Consider the following 11,568-nt stretch of genomic DNA (forward strand, 5'->3'; position numbering starts at 1 on the left):
ATGTCCTAGGAGATTTGAGGTTGGGAAACCCTGACGCGGTGGACGGTATGCGCGTTTTCTCTGCGCTGGCACGAAGATGGTATTCCCTCCGGTAAAAGTACCGTATCCGGTACGTCCGCGTGGCGACTTTCGCGTAACAGAGTGCCCACGATCCAACCTGTAAATCAGAATGGATCGTAAAGCCTGCCTAACAGTCTTGATTCAATAATTCTTCGATAGTGCATTGCAAAGGAACTAGCGTAACTCCATTATCCGCCATTTTGTCCTTGGCGAACGTGATAACAAAAATCAAGACGCGTGACTGACATGAAAACCTTCCAATCGTAAATTTTTCAAGCTGACACTGATGGTTCGTAACATAGGACCATCTGGGCATAGCGTTACCGGTTTGTTGAGAATTTTTACATTTAATTTACATTTTCAGTCATGTCCGAGTCTTTTTATTCACGATGATCGTGCGATGTATCCAGAAGAGATTGTAGGTTAGATTTTAATGTGACAGTCTTCCTTCTTTAAAGGCTCTTTAGTGGTAATTTCTTAATGATCTTTGTTACCGCGACTTTTTAGGGTCTTCTCGATACCGATATTACCCTCGGTATGGAAAATTTCATTAATTTTTATTTCTATAAATTTTCAATTAACAGAAGAAATAGAATCTGATATCTGCATTTTTGGAAATGGAGGTTTAAAATTTCTGACTGGCTATTAGGACAATTTTTACAAAATTTCTGAATTTTCATCGTTCAGTAGCCTCTCTAAAGGTAATCTGAATGATATTTCTTGAAACGCTGTTATGTCATTCAGCCTTCCTCGAGTTTCTTGTCCGAGCCAGTGGAGACCAGTAGTCACAGTGGCTACTCCGGTTCAAGGATAAATCCTATCCGGTGCTAGCGGCCAATGTCACGCTCAGCTGGACCGGTGGTTGCAATGGAAACGTTGGAAATCATCTCGTTCCATTAACTTCCATGGTAGTCGACGAGCGCTGCTGGGAAAACGATCGTTTTTGTCGATATCGGTCGCTTTCTGACTCTACTGATTCTCCTGGTGAGAGTCAAATGGACATTTTTATCGAGGGACGATTAGTTGTTATGATTTCTTACAGTAGCTTCGATTTGGCCCGATTCATTTTTACATTAAACTGCGTGTTACTCTCGCGGAGGCAATGGATTGGAATGAAACAAATTAAAGGTGAAAAATTGGAACGGAAACATAGGATAATACTTTCCTAGCGCGTTTCCTTTTCAAGAAAATCGATTTTGAAAATCGTTGCGCTTGGCGCTCAGCGACGTAGCCCAGAAACTTTAAGGTCGACTTTGCCCATAACGGCGTGGCGTCTCGTACAAAGAAAACTAATTCCACGCTTTTGATTCAATTTTGTACAAAGAATTACGTCGCGTAGAAACGCTATAGAATGACTTTTTACCTAACCTAGAAAATTTAATTTTGTACATATTTTTATGAACAAAAAGGGGCGTGGTTTTTGGTTGAAAACCTAATTAAGCGAATGTTGAGAGGATTATCTCAGGGTATCATCGAATTTGAGCGGTATGGAGAAATTAGTGCGAAAATAAACGAAATTTCGAAAGCGGAAATCAGAATCGGTGGAACGAGTATTTTCGACGGAATCTGGGAAGACGAAGCGGATTAAAGTCCTGTGGCTGAAGTTTCAACATGCTGAGCGGCCCACCGGGAATACGAAATGAGTTTTCGAGGCCTTCGAAGTCGTCCACGGTTGCGTAGGATCATTCCAACGAAAATAAATTCGTCGTCGGTGATTCATGGATTTCCTGTGCGCGCTTTCTGCCCTCCCCTGCTGTCTCTCTAGTCTTCCATCTCGACTTTTTCCAACCTACACAGGCAAAACAATAGACTCTGCACTATACATCCTAACCTGAACGTCCTAGATTTATCTTCAATTTTAGACCAAATTAAGATTGATGACATTTTTGGTAAATTTGAGGAAAATCGTCAATTACACAGCGCTGAAGCGAAACTAGTCGACTTCGTCGTTTGTTAAATTTGTAATTTTGTCAACTAGCTACGCGATTAACGTTTAATCCTTCGGAAACAAACGCTCGACATCTATAAATCCATTTAATGAATACAAAAATGGCAAATGGAGAAGAATTTCAAAAAATAATGCTTGCTTTTACCATTTCATGATTTTCCAAAAATTATTCGTATTCCCAAAAATGCATGATCGTAAGTTTATAAAATTTCTATGAAGAATTAGGATATTTCACACAAATACATAGATATCCTCGTTATTCTTTATTTCACAATGTTTAAGTTGCTAAATGACTTTTTCTGAATATATAACTAACAGAGAAAGATATGATTATGATGGTAATAGAGAGAGGAATGGAATATTTTTTCCATGCAACTGCACCCATGTTTATCTTGGGATTACGAGGATGGTCGTCGCGTGTTGGTCTTGTCTTTTCCTTTTGTTCTCAGATCTTATCAGATCGTATACCGTGACCGGATATGACATCTATTAGTTACATGCGCGTGTATATGTCATGCAGAATGGAAACAGAGATGGGTGCCGCCATTTAAAGGGACTCGAGGGTAGGGCAAGGCCGCGTGCACTCCTGCTTCTGCTGATTTTGCAACGTGTCAGGTTAGGAGTGGCTCAAACCACCATTTTTAACCCTTTCGAGACGATATTTTTTTAATAACATACATTTATTGATTTATTTGGCACATTTAAAATTCTAAAAATATGGGAAGTGCAACATATCTGTAGTCTACACCATATTTTATTTTAAACGAATCTAACCTAACCTAACTTAAGCTAACCTAATATTAATTCCACATGCATAACAAACGTGAAGATAAAAGACATCTAGGAAGCGCAGTAAAGAGAAACATTATATAAAAACGAATGTTCACGAAAGATACATATAAATTTAAATCTATTATATAACATAACATAACCTAATAATATAACCTCAATAACCTCAATAACATAACCTAATTTAACCTAATACTAATTCTACATGCACAACAAACACAAAAATAGAGGTAACGTGTAAAAATCGAAATAAAGGAATATTTTTTCATCTATTCCGAGTAAACGGAGGAGTATTCTGAGAAAACGTAATCTAATAAGAGTAGCATAACACGCAAATTTCATAATTCGTCTGATATTATTAGCCATAAAAGTCGCTAGGACGCTGAAGTCGCGTCCCCTGGTGCGCGCGATGAATTTTAACGTGGAAAAGAAACGCAGTACCCGTGAAATGTGACGGGAATGAAAGAGAAGCCGAGGAGAGAGAGACGCGTTTTGTGTTCGCGTGCTACGGCCGGATTTCGCAGAGACCTGAATGATAGTCAGCGGCGTTAGAGCGATGTGCCGCTAGTCGTCCATCTTGTCCTAGCGTCGTAGTCACTTCGTATTCCATCTTCCTATACATCTCTCATATTTCTGTGTTGCACAGAATGAAGGAACCTAACCTAATCTAACCTAGTATCGGTTCTACATAACAAACGCAAGAATAAGGAGAACGACTAAAAATCGCAATGAAAGAGAAATATTACGTAAAAGTCTGTTCATAAACGCTCACCATCAACTCACAACTGGGAAAAGAAGTTAATTTACGAAACAGTTATCCTAATTAGCTTCTTCGCCTTGCGAACATTTTTTTGTAAAAAAGTTTACAATTCTAATCGATGAAAATTAGCGATGATTAATCGCCAGTCTGCGACTTAATGCTTCTAGAGTTACAAGGCCTGCGTATGCTGTTCTCTATTCTTTCGTATTATTCTGCACTTTTAGATTGATTTGTGGAAAATGAAACTTTGTCGAATCACGTAAAAGACAGTTTAGGAATTTTACTTTTTACCTGCTCCCTATAAAGTTCTAATAAAGAGAAGATAACTCTAACAAAGTTAGACTACTGTCTATAAAATTCTAATAAAGAGAAGCTAACTCTAACAAACAAAAAATTCTCTTCGAAAATCCTCGATTTTACCAAATAAAGGAATCCCTCTTCTCCTAATTCGTCTTCATGTAAGCCCTGTAAATTCATAAAGCCAAACAACAATGCCGTCAGCGCAATTCGTTCGTCTAATCTGGCGAAAGCCCCTCGTAGAAGCTCGGTGTGAATCGGAAACGGCCAAAAACCGCAATGAATCGGCGTGTTCTGGGCTGTCAGTGAACGAGAAGGAACTCAATCCCAGCACGGTCTCGTCGTTCTCCTTTCCTCGTGGATGGCTGGGAGGAAGCGAGGCTCAGCTGCAACAAGCAGTGCTCACTGGCCCGTTTTAGCTTTCCTCTGTTGGCAAGAGCGACAGCGCGGATCGGTTGAGACGCGAACAGGCGAAAGGAGAGACGAGAGGGAAAGAGGAAGGAGGAGCTGACGAAGAAGAGAACGAGGTAGAGGGGCAGAGGAGAGGAAAGAGAGGAAGCTGGCTGCGTGTGAGAAAGAGAGAGGCGAACACTCGTTGTCTGTTAGGCAAGCTAGCAGGATCGAGAAGGACGCGTGCAGAGGAACGTGCGCGCGTGTAAAAGAGGTACCTGCGCGGTTACACAGCCAGGCATCCAGCCAGAGTCAAGGCCGCTCACTGCTCCGCCGTGAGAGAGCTACTAACCAGCACGGAAACCTTGCTGCGTAGAGTATAGGAGGCAAGCCACGTCGTATAGCGGCTATGTCGAACCGAGTACACTTGCTCTGTGTCCCCTAGATTCTGGAGAAACCGACTACGATCGGGTTTCCTTGGTCATCTACCGTGTTTGTCTATGTCTAACGTTTTAGATGGTATTTGGACACTGGCTTTTTACGTATTTTTCAGCAGATCTGTTTCTTATAGCAGGAGAGCCACCTTCTATGCTATCTGTGTGCGCCCCCCCCCCTCTCCTGTCCCCCAAAGAGGAAACCGACTCCACTTGGATTTTATCCTGTCCTTTACTCTGTCTGTTTGTGTTTGCTATATAGAAGAGATTGAATTTTTAGGTAATAGGTTTAGGTTTCTATTTAGGTAATATTGAACTGACGTCCTCTGGATTCTGAAGAAACTCACTACGATTGAACTTTCTTGGGCATTTACTGCATTTGTCTCTGTTTCACGTATAAGGAAGTCTTTGAAGATTAACTTTTTAAGTATTTCTGGGAGAATTTATCCTTTGTGTGAGTAACTTCAGCCTGATGTCCCCTAGATTCTGCAGTAAGTTACGGTCGGGTTTCCTGTCGTTTATTAGGTTTGCCTGTATCTGGATTTTTATGTGATTTTTGGACACTGGATTTTTGGATAGTTGCGGGCAGATTAGTTGTTCATTTGTGTTCTCTGGGTAGAATTGTTATTGATTTATGTTTTCTTTTCTCCTTTTTGGATAGATTTGTTCTAGGCAGATAATGGGCAAATTGGTGATGATTATAATTAGGGTTCCTTGATCACAATGTTTGCAGGTTTAACAGTTTTTAAGATAATGAAAAACCTGTTGCTAATCTTTCTGGAAATTTCTTCTTTTAAGATTGATTTGAAATTTGATCCTCAAAGATTGTGTAATAGATAGGTCGATGGCAATTTCTATGGTACATTTGCGCTGTAACGTGAACGTTCAATGTTAACTGTATTCAGTCTGGTAGATACTGTAGCTTATGAAATCTACTTCATCGTAAACTGTGCAGTTTCCACTACATTTTATACTTTATAAGCACCCTGCAGTAGAAAGTGATTTAATCACGATTAAGTTTCTCCATAGTTGCAAAATTTTTAACTTCTTAGTTATTTAGAAATTACTTTTGGAAAATATTTGAGATTAATCCTAGTTATCTATATTTATCGTTTCAAACTTCTCGACCACTCGACAACTTCTCTAGAGAAATATTTAACAAAATATTCGCCGTAATAAATAAAAATTAGAATTTTCATAATAAACGTAATATCGAATAGACTTTAATACCAGTTATTACTGAGATTCTAGGGAATTTCATATAGCAAACATTACACAATTTTCGTCCGGCAAACGAAGAATTTCGAAAAGCAATTTCGCGTTACAAGTTTGAAATAAACTTCTAGATGAGTTCACTGTGCCACTGCATGTATGATCAAGTCGCTGTGGCACGTCGGAGCTTCAGGGTCTTCGAAACTCTGTTTAGGAATTCCAGGAAGGAATCTAGAACGTTTGCTATTACCAAATAAACGAACGCCGAGTTTCATCAAATTTTGTTCATCATTCAAATTCTAAACGAGTTTCAAACCACTTCGTACAAATCTTCGAATTTATCGAAATTCCAAGGAGAAACGTAAGAAATATAGGGAGGTATAGGGAATTTTAAATAGGTATCGACGTTTTGTTTTATATTCAGGAAACGACCAAAAAGTCATTGCCATTCGAACTCTCAAACTGTTTAGTCACACTGAGAAATTCCAGACTCTTCCTCGGTCTCTAAATTCCCCATCTTGCACTCTATAAATATACAGGCTTGGTGGAAAGAAGTCAGTGTCAAGGTCAACAGCAAGAAAGCTGCCTCGCTATAAAGATTCTCGCATATTTTTTCGCGTACTTTAAATATTTCAAGTTCTAATGTTTTATTATTTGGTAACCGATCTTTCGAAGTGATTCTAACCTAAAAAGTAAATCAGTTTTTAATGAATATTCTAAGGTTTAAGGTTAGGAAACGTAATTTTAAAAGAAACCTTGTTATTAGGAGATTAATTGCTACGTTTTCACTACGAAAATAGTAGATTTTCGTTAAATCCAAAGAAGTTTTATAACTCCATTATTTTTTACTAGATCTGTAACACTGATATAAAGATATAGTTCATAAGAAGAACTTACTACGAGTAAAATAACTTGTACTTTGGTAGCTCGTTACGAAGATCTATAGATCTAACAAATTTAGCAACCAGATCTTCTCGAGTGATTCTTAAATATGTTAATTATTCCATTCTGAACTAATTCATAGACAAATATCGAATGAAATGTAGTCTGCGAGGTATTGTTCGAGAATCTAAGGATATTTTCATTTTCCACTGAATCCTGATACAAGTGTCGATTAAATCGAACCAACGTTGAATTATATTTTGACAACAACCGTGGAAGAAGAAACTATCAAGAATACCAGCAAGAGCGAACCAGTGTTAAGTAGCGAGGAAACCTGTTTGGGGCACTGAAACGAGAAGCCTGCTCGCTCTACATAGAATCGTTATGTGCTACTTGCTAATATGTACACAAACCAGACGTTGGTATCAGTTTTGTGCCAGTGTCAGGTCATACCGGTAATTTATTAGCCTGCAGTTTCTCCCGTGCGTCCAGATCTCTGGATCTAGTTCCTAGAGGATTGCCTCGAACTTCTCTCGCCAAGTTTCACCGATTTATTACCAGCGAATCATTTTTCAGACGTTCTGCAAACCGTAAGAACTGTACCAACTTCGTGATAAACTAGACATTTTCAGATGAACATTTTTTATTTGATTAATGACAGTTCCCTCGTTCAGACATACTAATTAAAATGTTGCAACGGTATATTCCTAGTGTAAAACGAAAGGGAACTAACCTTATCCATTTGTAGCAAATATTTATAGTAAAATTCCTATAGATATTATAAACTAAGAGTTGTTAATATTATCCAATATCTGGAAAATCTAGTTGACGCGTAGGTACGATCTAGTAACTTTGTTTCGAAAGATACGAAACCTTCAAGCACCCTAGTTACATTTCCAGAATGTGTGTATCGAAATGTCATATCTTACAGGAAATTGCTAAAAAATTCAAATCTAAAGTATTCTCGATACCTCTAGATTTAGTAACTTTTTCGAAAGATACGAAACTTTGAAGCACAGCTCGCTTAGATATTAAGAATTAACGAGCCAGAATATTGTATCGCGCGGAAAAGTGTCAGAAAATGTTTGCCAAAGGCAGAAACTCGTGTGAAAGGCAGGAAATTTATGAGAAGAGAAAGAAAGTCTGGAAGAAAGCAAAAAGATGAAAAGAAGAGGAGAAATGAAGATATCGGCAGCGAAAAGATTGCGAGTTGAGATGAGAGAACGATGAAGAAGGGGTAATAACCGAGTGACCACCTAGCCCGGTCAGTGTCTCAGTGTTCCAGGCGGATGTTTTCACACTGATCAGTACTTCCGGGTGATCTGAGGAACCCGTCTCCAAGCTTCTCGTCGCAGAAACAGTAAGAAGGAGAGAGAACACGTTCGCTTTTCGCAACAGGAGAAAATCGAAGCGACATTTCCTTTCTCGATCTCTCGATCGACGAACAACTCGGTTGCTTTAAAAAGAGAGTCTCGGGAAGAAAAAATGCAGCTTCGATCGTTCGATATAACATTCAATATTTAATTTTTAATATATCATCGAGTCTGATATTTAGTCTGAGATTACAATGCCATGTTACTTTATAATAATTACATTTGTATTTTAAATTCTTTATAAAATCCCTATAAATTCTTCAGCCTCTATCATGTGTTTTTTAAAACGCACAGACTTAGAAGTGTTAGACAAGAAATAGATAAAAAATTGTGACCACTGTGGATAACCACAAAAAGGAATAAAATGTGGTCTAGTGACTCTAGCTATTCCGATTGCTTCTATGAAATATTCTCTTCGATTCGGTCGCGCTATTAGACACAATAATTCATTAGAAGCGGTATTTTAAGCAGAATTAAATTACTTCCACCAAAATTGTCCATAGCATGAATAGAAAATTAAATACTCTGGTCTCCGAATAATGCATATTTCCAACTTACACTACGACTCATGGTATCGATCAGAATCTAATTTTGGTCATGGTACCAAATTATTCAACAACAATTGTACATTCTACGTCTCGAAGAATAATTATCATGGTACTACTATTGTACTTGCTCTATTAGTACCACTGTAAATCGAGTTCCCGTTGAGGCAAAAGCCACGCGGCGCTCGATTCCGCCTCGCTGGAGGAAGGCGCGTGCGTGCAGAGCGCATCGCGTACTTTCACCGACCGTGACTTCTACCGCGCGGCGTTCCATTCGACAAGTTTCACGGATAAAGGAGGTAATAGAGGCGATGTCGCCACGTAGGTTACTGGAACCCGCTTGCTCGCGGCCGAACGAGTCACGGGCGTTACACGCGTGCACCAGCCGCGGCGTAACGCTCCGAGTAATCACCGGAAACCTCGCGAGGAACTCGTCGTCGATGGATCAAATCACCTCGTCACATCGAGTTTGTTTGAATCGAGAAACCTCTTCGATTTTTGGCTTAGTCTAGGCTCGTTGCAAATCTTTGATCGGTAAATGAGATTTTTTAGGTTAGGACCATGTAAGTAAGGTTAGGATAAAATAATAGAGAATACAGGTTTTCATGTTTCATAATATCTTTTACGAACACACTGCTACGTTCCCTAGTTTACGAAGAGGATAATATTTTTCCAAGAATCTGTTTTTACTTGAGAAACTTCATTCTTCTAAGATTCTTCTAGATTTTAATGATTTCTGATTAGCGAATGAAGGTTAATCAGAATGTTGCCAAGCAATTAGAAATTGAATATCTAAGGCGTTCATGGGAACTACTTGGAGACTAACCTATTTATGGAACGCGGAGGAGATCGGGTTACTGATGGAATTTAGGACAACAGGGGCATCATATTACCCCTAGTAGCCAATATTTTTGGGTATTAACGACCAATGTGTACCACATGACCAAATAAACTCTTACTCAACTGATACATAAAAAAGAAGCAGTATTTTTACAACAACCTACGTTGGAACTCAAATCCTAATGAGAAACCGGAATTTCTTAACGAGAATCAGCATTTTCATAACAATTTTTGGTTATTCAAATTATTCTTCAATCGTAACTCCAAATTCTACCGCAAGGAACAATTTCTAACCTAGTTTGCAATATGTGTTTGCAGGTAGGGACGAGCTGTCGCAGCCTGGCTCTTTGAACGGTTATGGAAGCAGTGGTGGCGGAGGTGGAGGAGGCGGAGGGGGCGGTGGAGGTGGCGGCAGCGACGGCTGTGACGCCAGGAAGAAGAAAGGACCGACCCCGAGGCAGCAGGAGGAACTGTGCCTGGTCTGTGGTGACCGTGCCTCCGGTTATCACTACAACGCACTGACCTGCGAGGGCTGTAAGGGCTTCTTCCGGCGTAGCATCACCAAGAACGCGGTATACCAGTGTAAATACGGGAACAATTGCGAGATCGATATGTACATGCGGCGCAAATGTCAGGAATGCAGACTGAAGAAGTGTCTGACAGTGGGTATGAGGCCTGAGTGTGTCGTGCCTGAATACCAATGTGCTGTCAAACGCAAGGAAAAGAAAGCACAGAAGGTAAGCTGTTGACGGATCATCGTCAAACGATATTAAGTCACTAAGGATGAAAAGGTCCATGTTTCTACACGTTTTCAAAATAGGCCACTTCATACTCAACATTTTAATAGAGAGATATCTGTGTAGTTCAGGATCAATCAGGAATGGGACGTTTTGTTCCAGGAGAAGGACAAGCCGAACAGTACAACGATGAACGGTTCCCCAGGCAGTGGGATACGCAGCGATCAGATGGGCGTGAAGATCGAACCAGCAGAAGCAGAGTCGTTGTCCACGTCTGGTAGCAGCGGCATTCTAACGCCGGTCAGCCCCTATGGCTACGTGAAGCCGATCAGCCCGGAACAGGAGGAGCTGATACACAGGCTCGTGTATTTCCAGAACGAGTACGAACAACCCAGTGAAGAGGACCTCAAGAGGATCACTGTAAGTAGACACGGTGAAAATGCTGCAAATCGCATCTGAGTAGATGAAAAAGTAACTTGTTAAGCGTAAACTGTTATAGTACTGGAAAGTTGCCGATGGAGAATTTAGGATAACAGATTAAATGAAAACTATCATTCGGTAGTCTCTGATATATAGTCTTTAAATCGTTCTGTGTGAAAAGAAAGATCCTCAAAGAAACTCGCAAAAAATAAAGGACGATGAACTTGATACTATAATTATATCTGTTTTGTTGCAGAATCAGCCCTCAGAAGGAGAAGACATCAGCGACTACAAATTCAGGCACATCACCGAGATCACGATCCTGACGGTACAGTTGATCGTTGAGTTCTCGAAGAGGCTACCTGGCTTCGACGAGTTGATGCGAGAGGATCAGATGGCCCTGCTGAAGGCCTGTTCCAGCGAGGTGATGATGCTTCGAATGGCGAGGAAGTACGACGTGCAGACGGACAGCATAATATTCGCCAACAACCAACCTTATACCAGAGACAGTTACAACGTGGCAGGCATGGGCGAGACGATTGAGGATTTGTTACACTTCTGCCGGCAGATGTACGCCATGAAAGTGAATAATGCCGAATACGCGTTGTTGACTGCCATTGTCATATTCTCAGGTACGTATACAATCAATTTTTGACCACCCGAATCTTGGATCTGGACAAATTTCTCGTCACTTCGATCAAACATCATCAAACATCATCATTTCACGAAGAATTCAGTCAATTAATTATACAATACACAGGATCATTAGGGATACCTTCGGACTAATACTCATGCAAACACTACTAACCTAACATCAGCCTCATCAACGTTCACGAATATGGGCCCAACCTACAAAGAAAAGAATCCCCCTATTTTCTTAC

The 11,568-nt window shown here is 40.1% G+C and overlaps 2 protein-coding genes across 6 annotated transcripts in view; one reads left to right on the forward strand and one right to left on the reverse strand.

Moving 5' to 3' along the window:
• LOC132914751 (ecdysone receptor) overlaps positions 1-11,568 on the forward strand; it is a 206,482-nt gene that overhangs the window by 178,300 nt on the left and 16,614 nt on the right. For 3 of the 5 annotated variants that reach the window (XM_060974115.1, XM_060974114.1, XM_060974117.1), the window contains 3 exons: positions 9,849-10,267; positions 10,430-10,687; positions 10,944-11,319. In XM_060974115.1, coding sequence (XP_060830098.1) covers positions 9,849-10,267; positions 10,430-10,687; positions 10,944-11,319 — 1,053 coding nt within the window. Of the gene's footprint in view, positions 1-9,848; positions 10,268-10,429; positions 10,688-10,943; positions 11,320-11,447; positions 11,544-11,568 lie in introns of those variants that run through there. The other 2 variants (XM_060974118.1, XM_060974116.1) reach the window with 2 other exon arrangements.
• The window catches only part of LOC132914750 (neprilysin-1-like), a 140,305-nt gene that overhangs the window by 94,541 nt on the left and 34,196 nt on the right, over positions 1-11,568 (reverse strand). The gene's annotated exons all lie outside the window — the stretch shown is intronic.

This window comes from Bombus pascuorum, chromosome 15 (assembly GCF_905332965.1).
Source record: "Bombus pascuorum chromosome 15, iyBomPasc1.1, whole genome shotgun sequence".
Taxonomy (NCBI): domain Eukaryota; kingdom Metazoa; phylum Arthropoda; class Insecta; order Hymenoptera; family Apidae; genus Bombus; species Bombus pascuorum.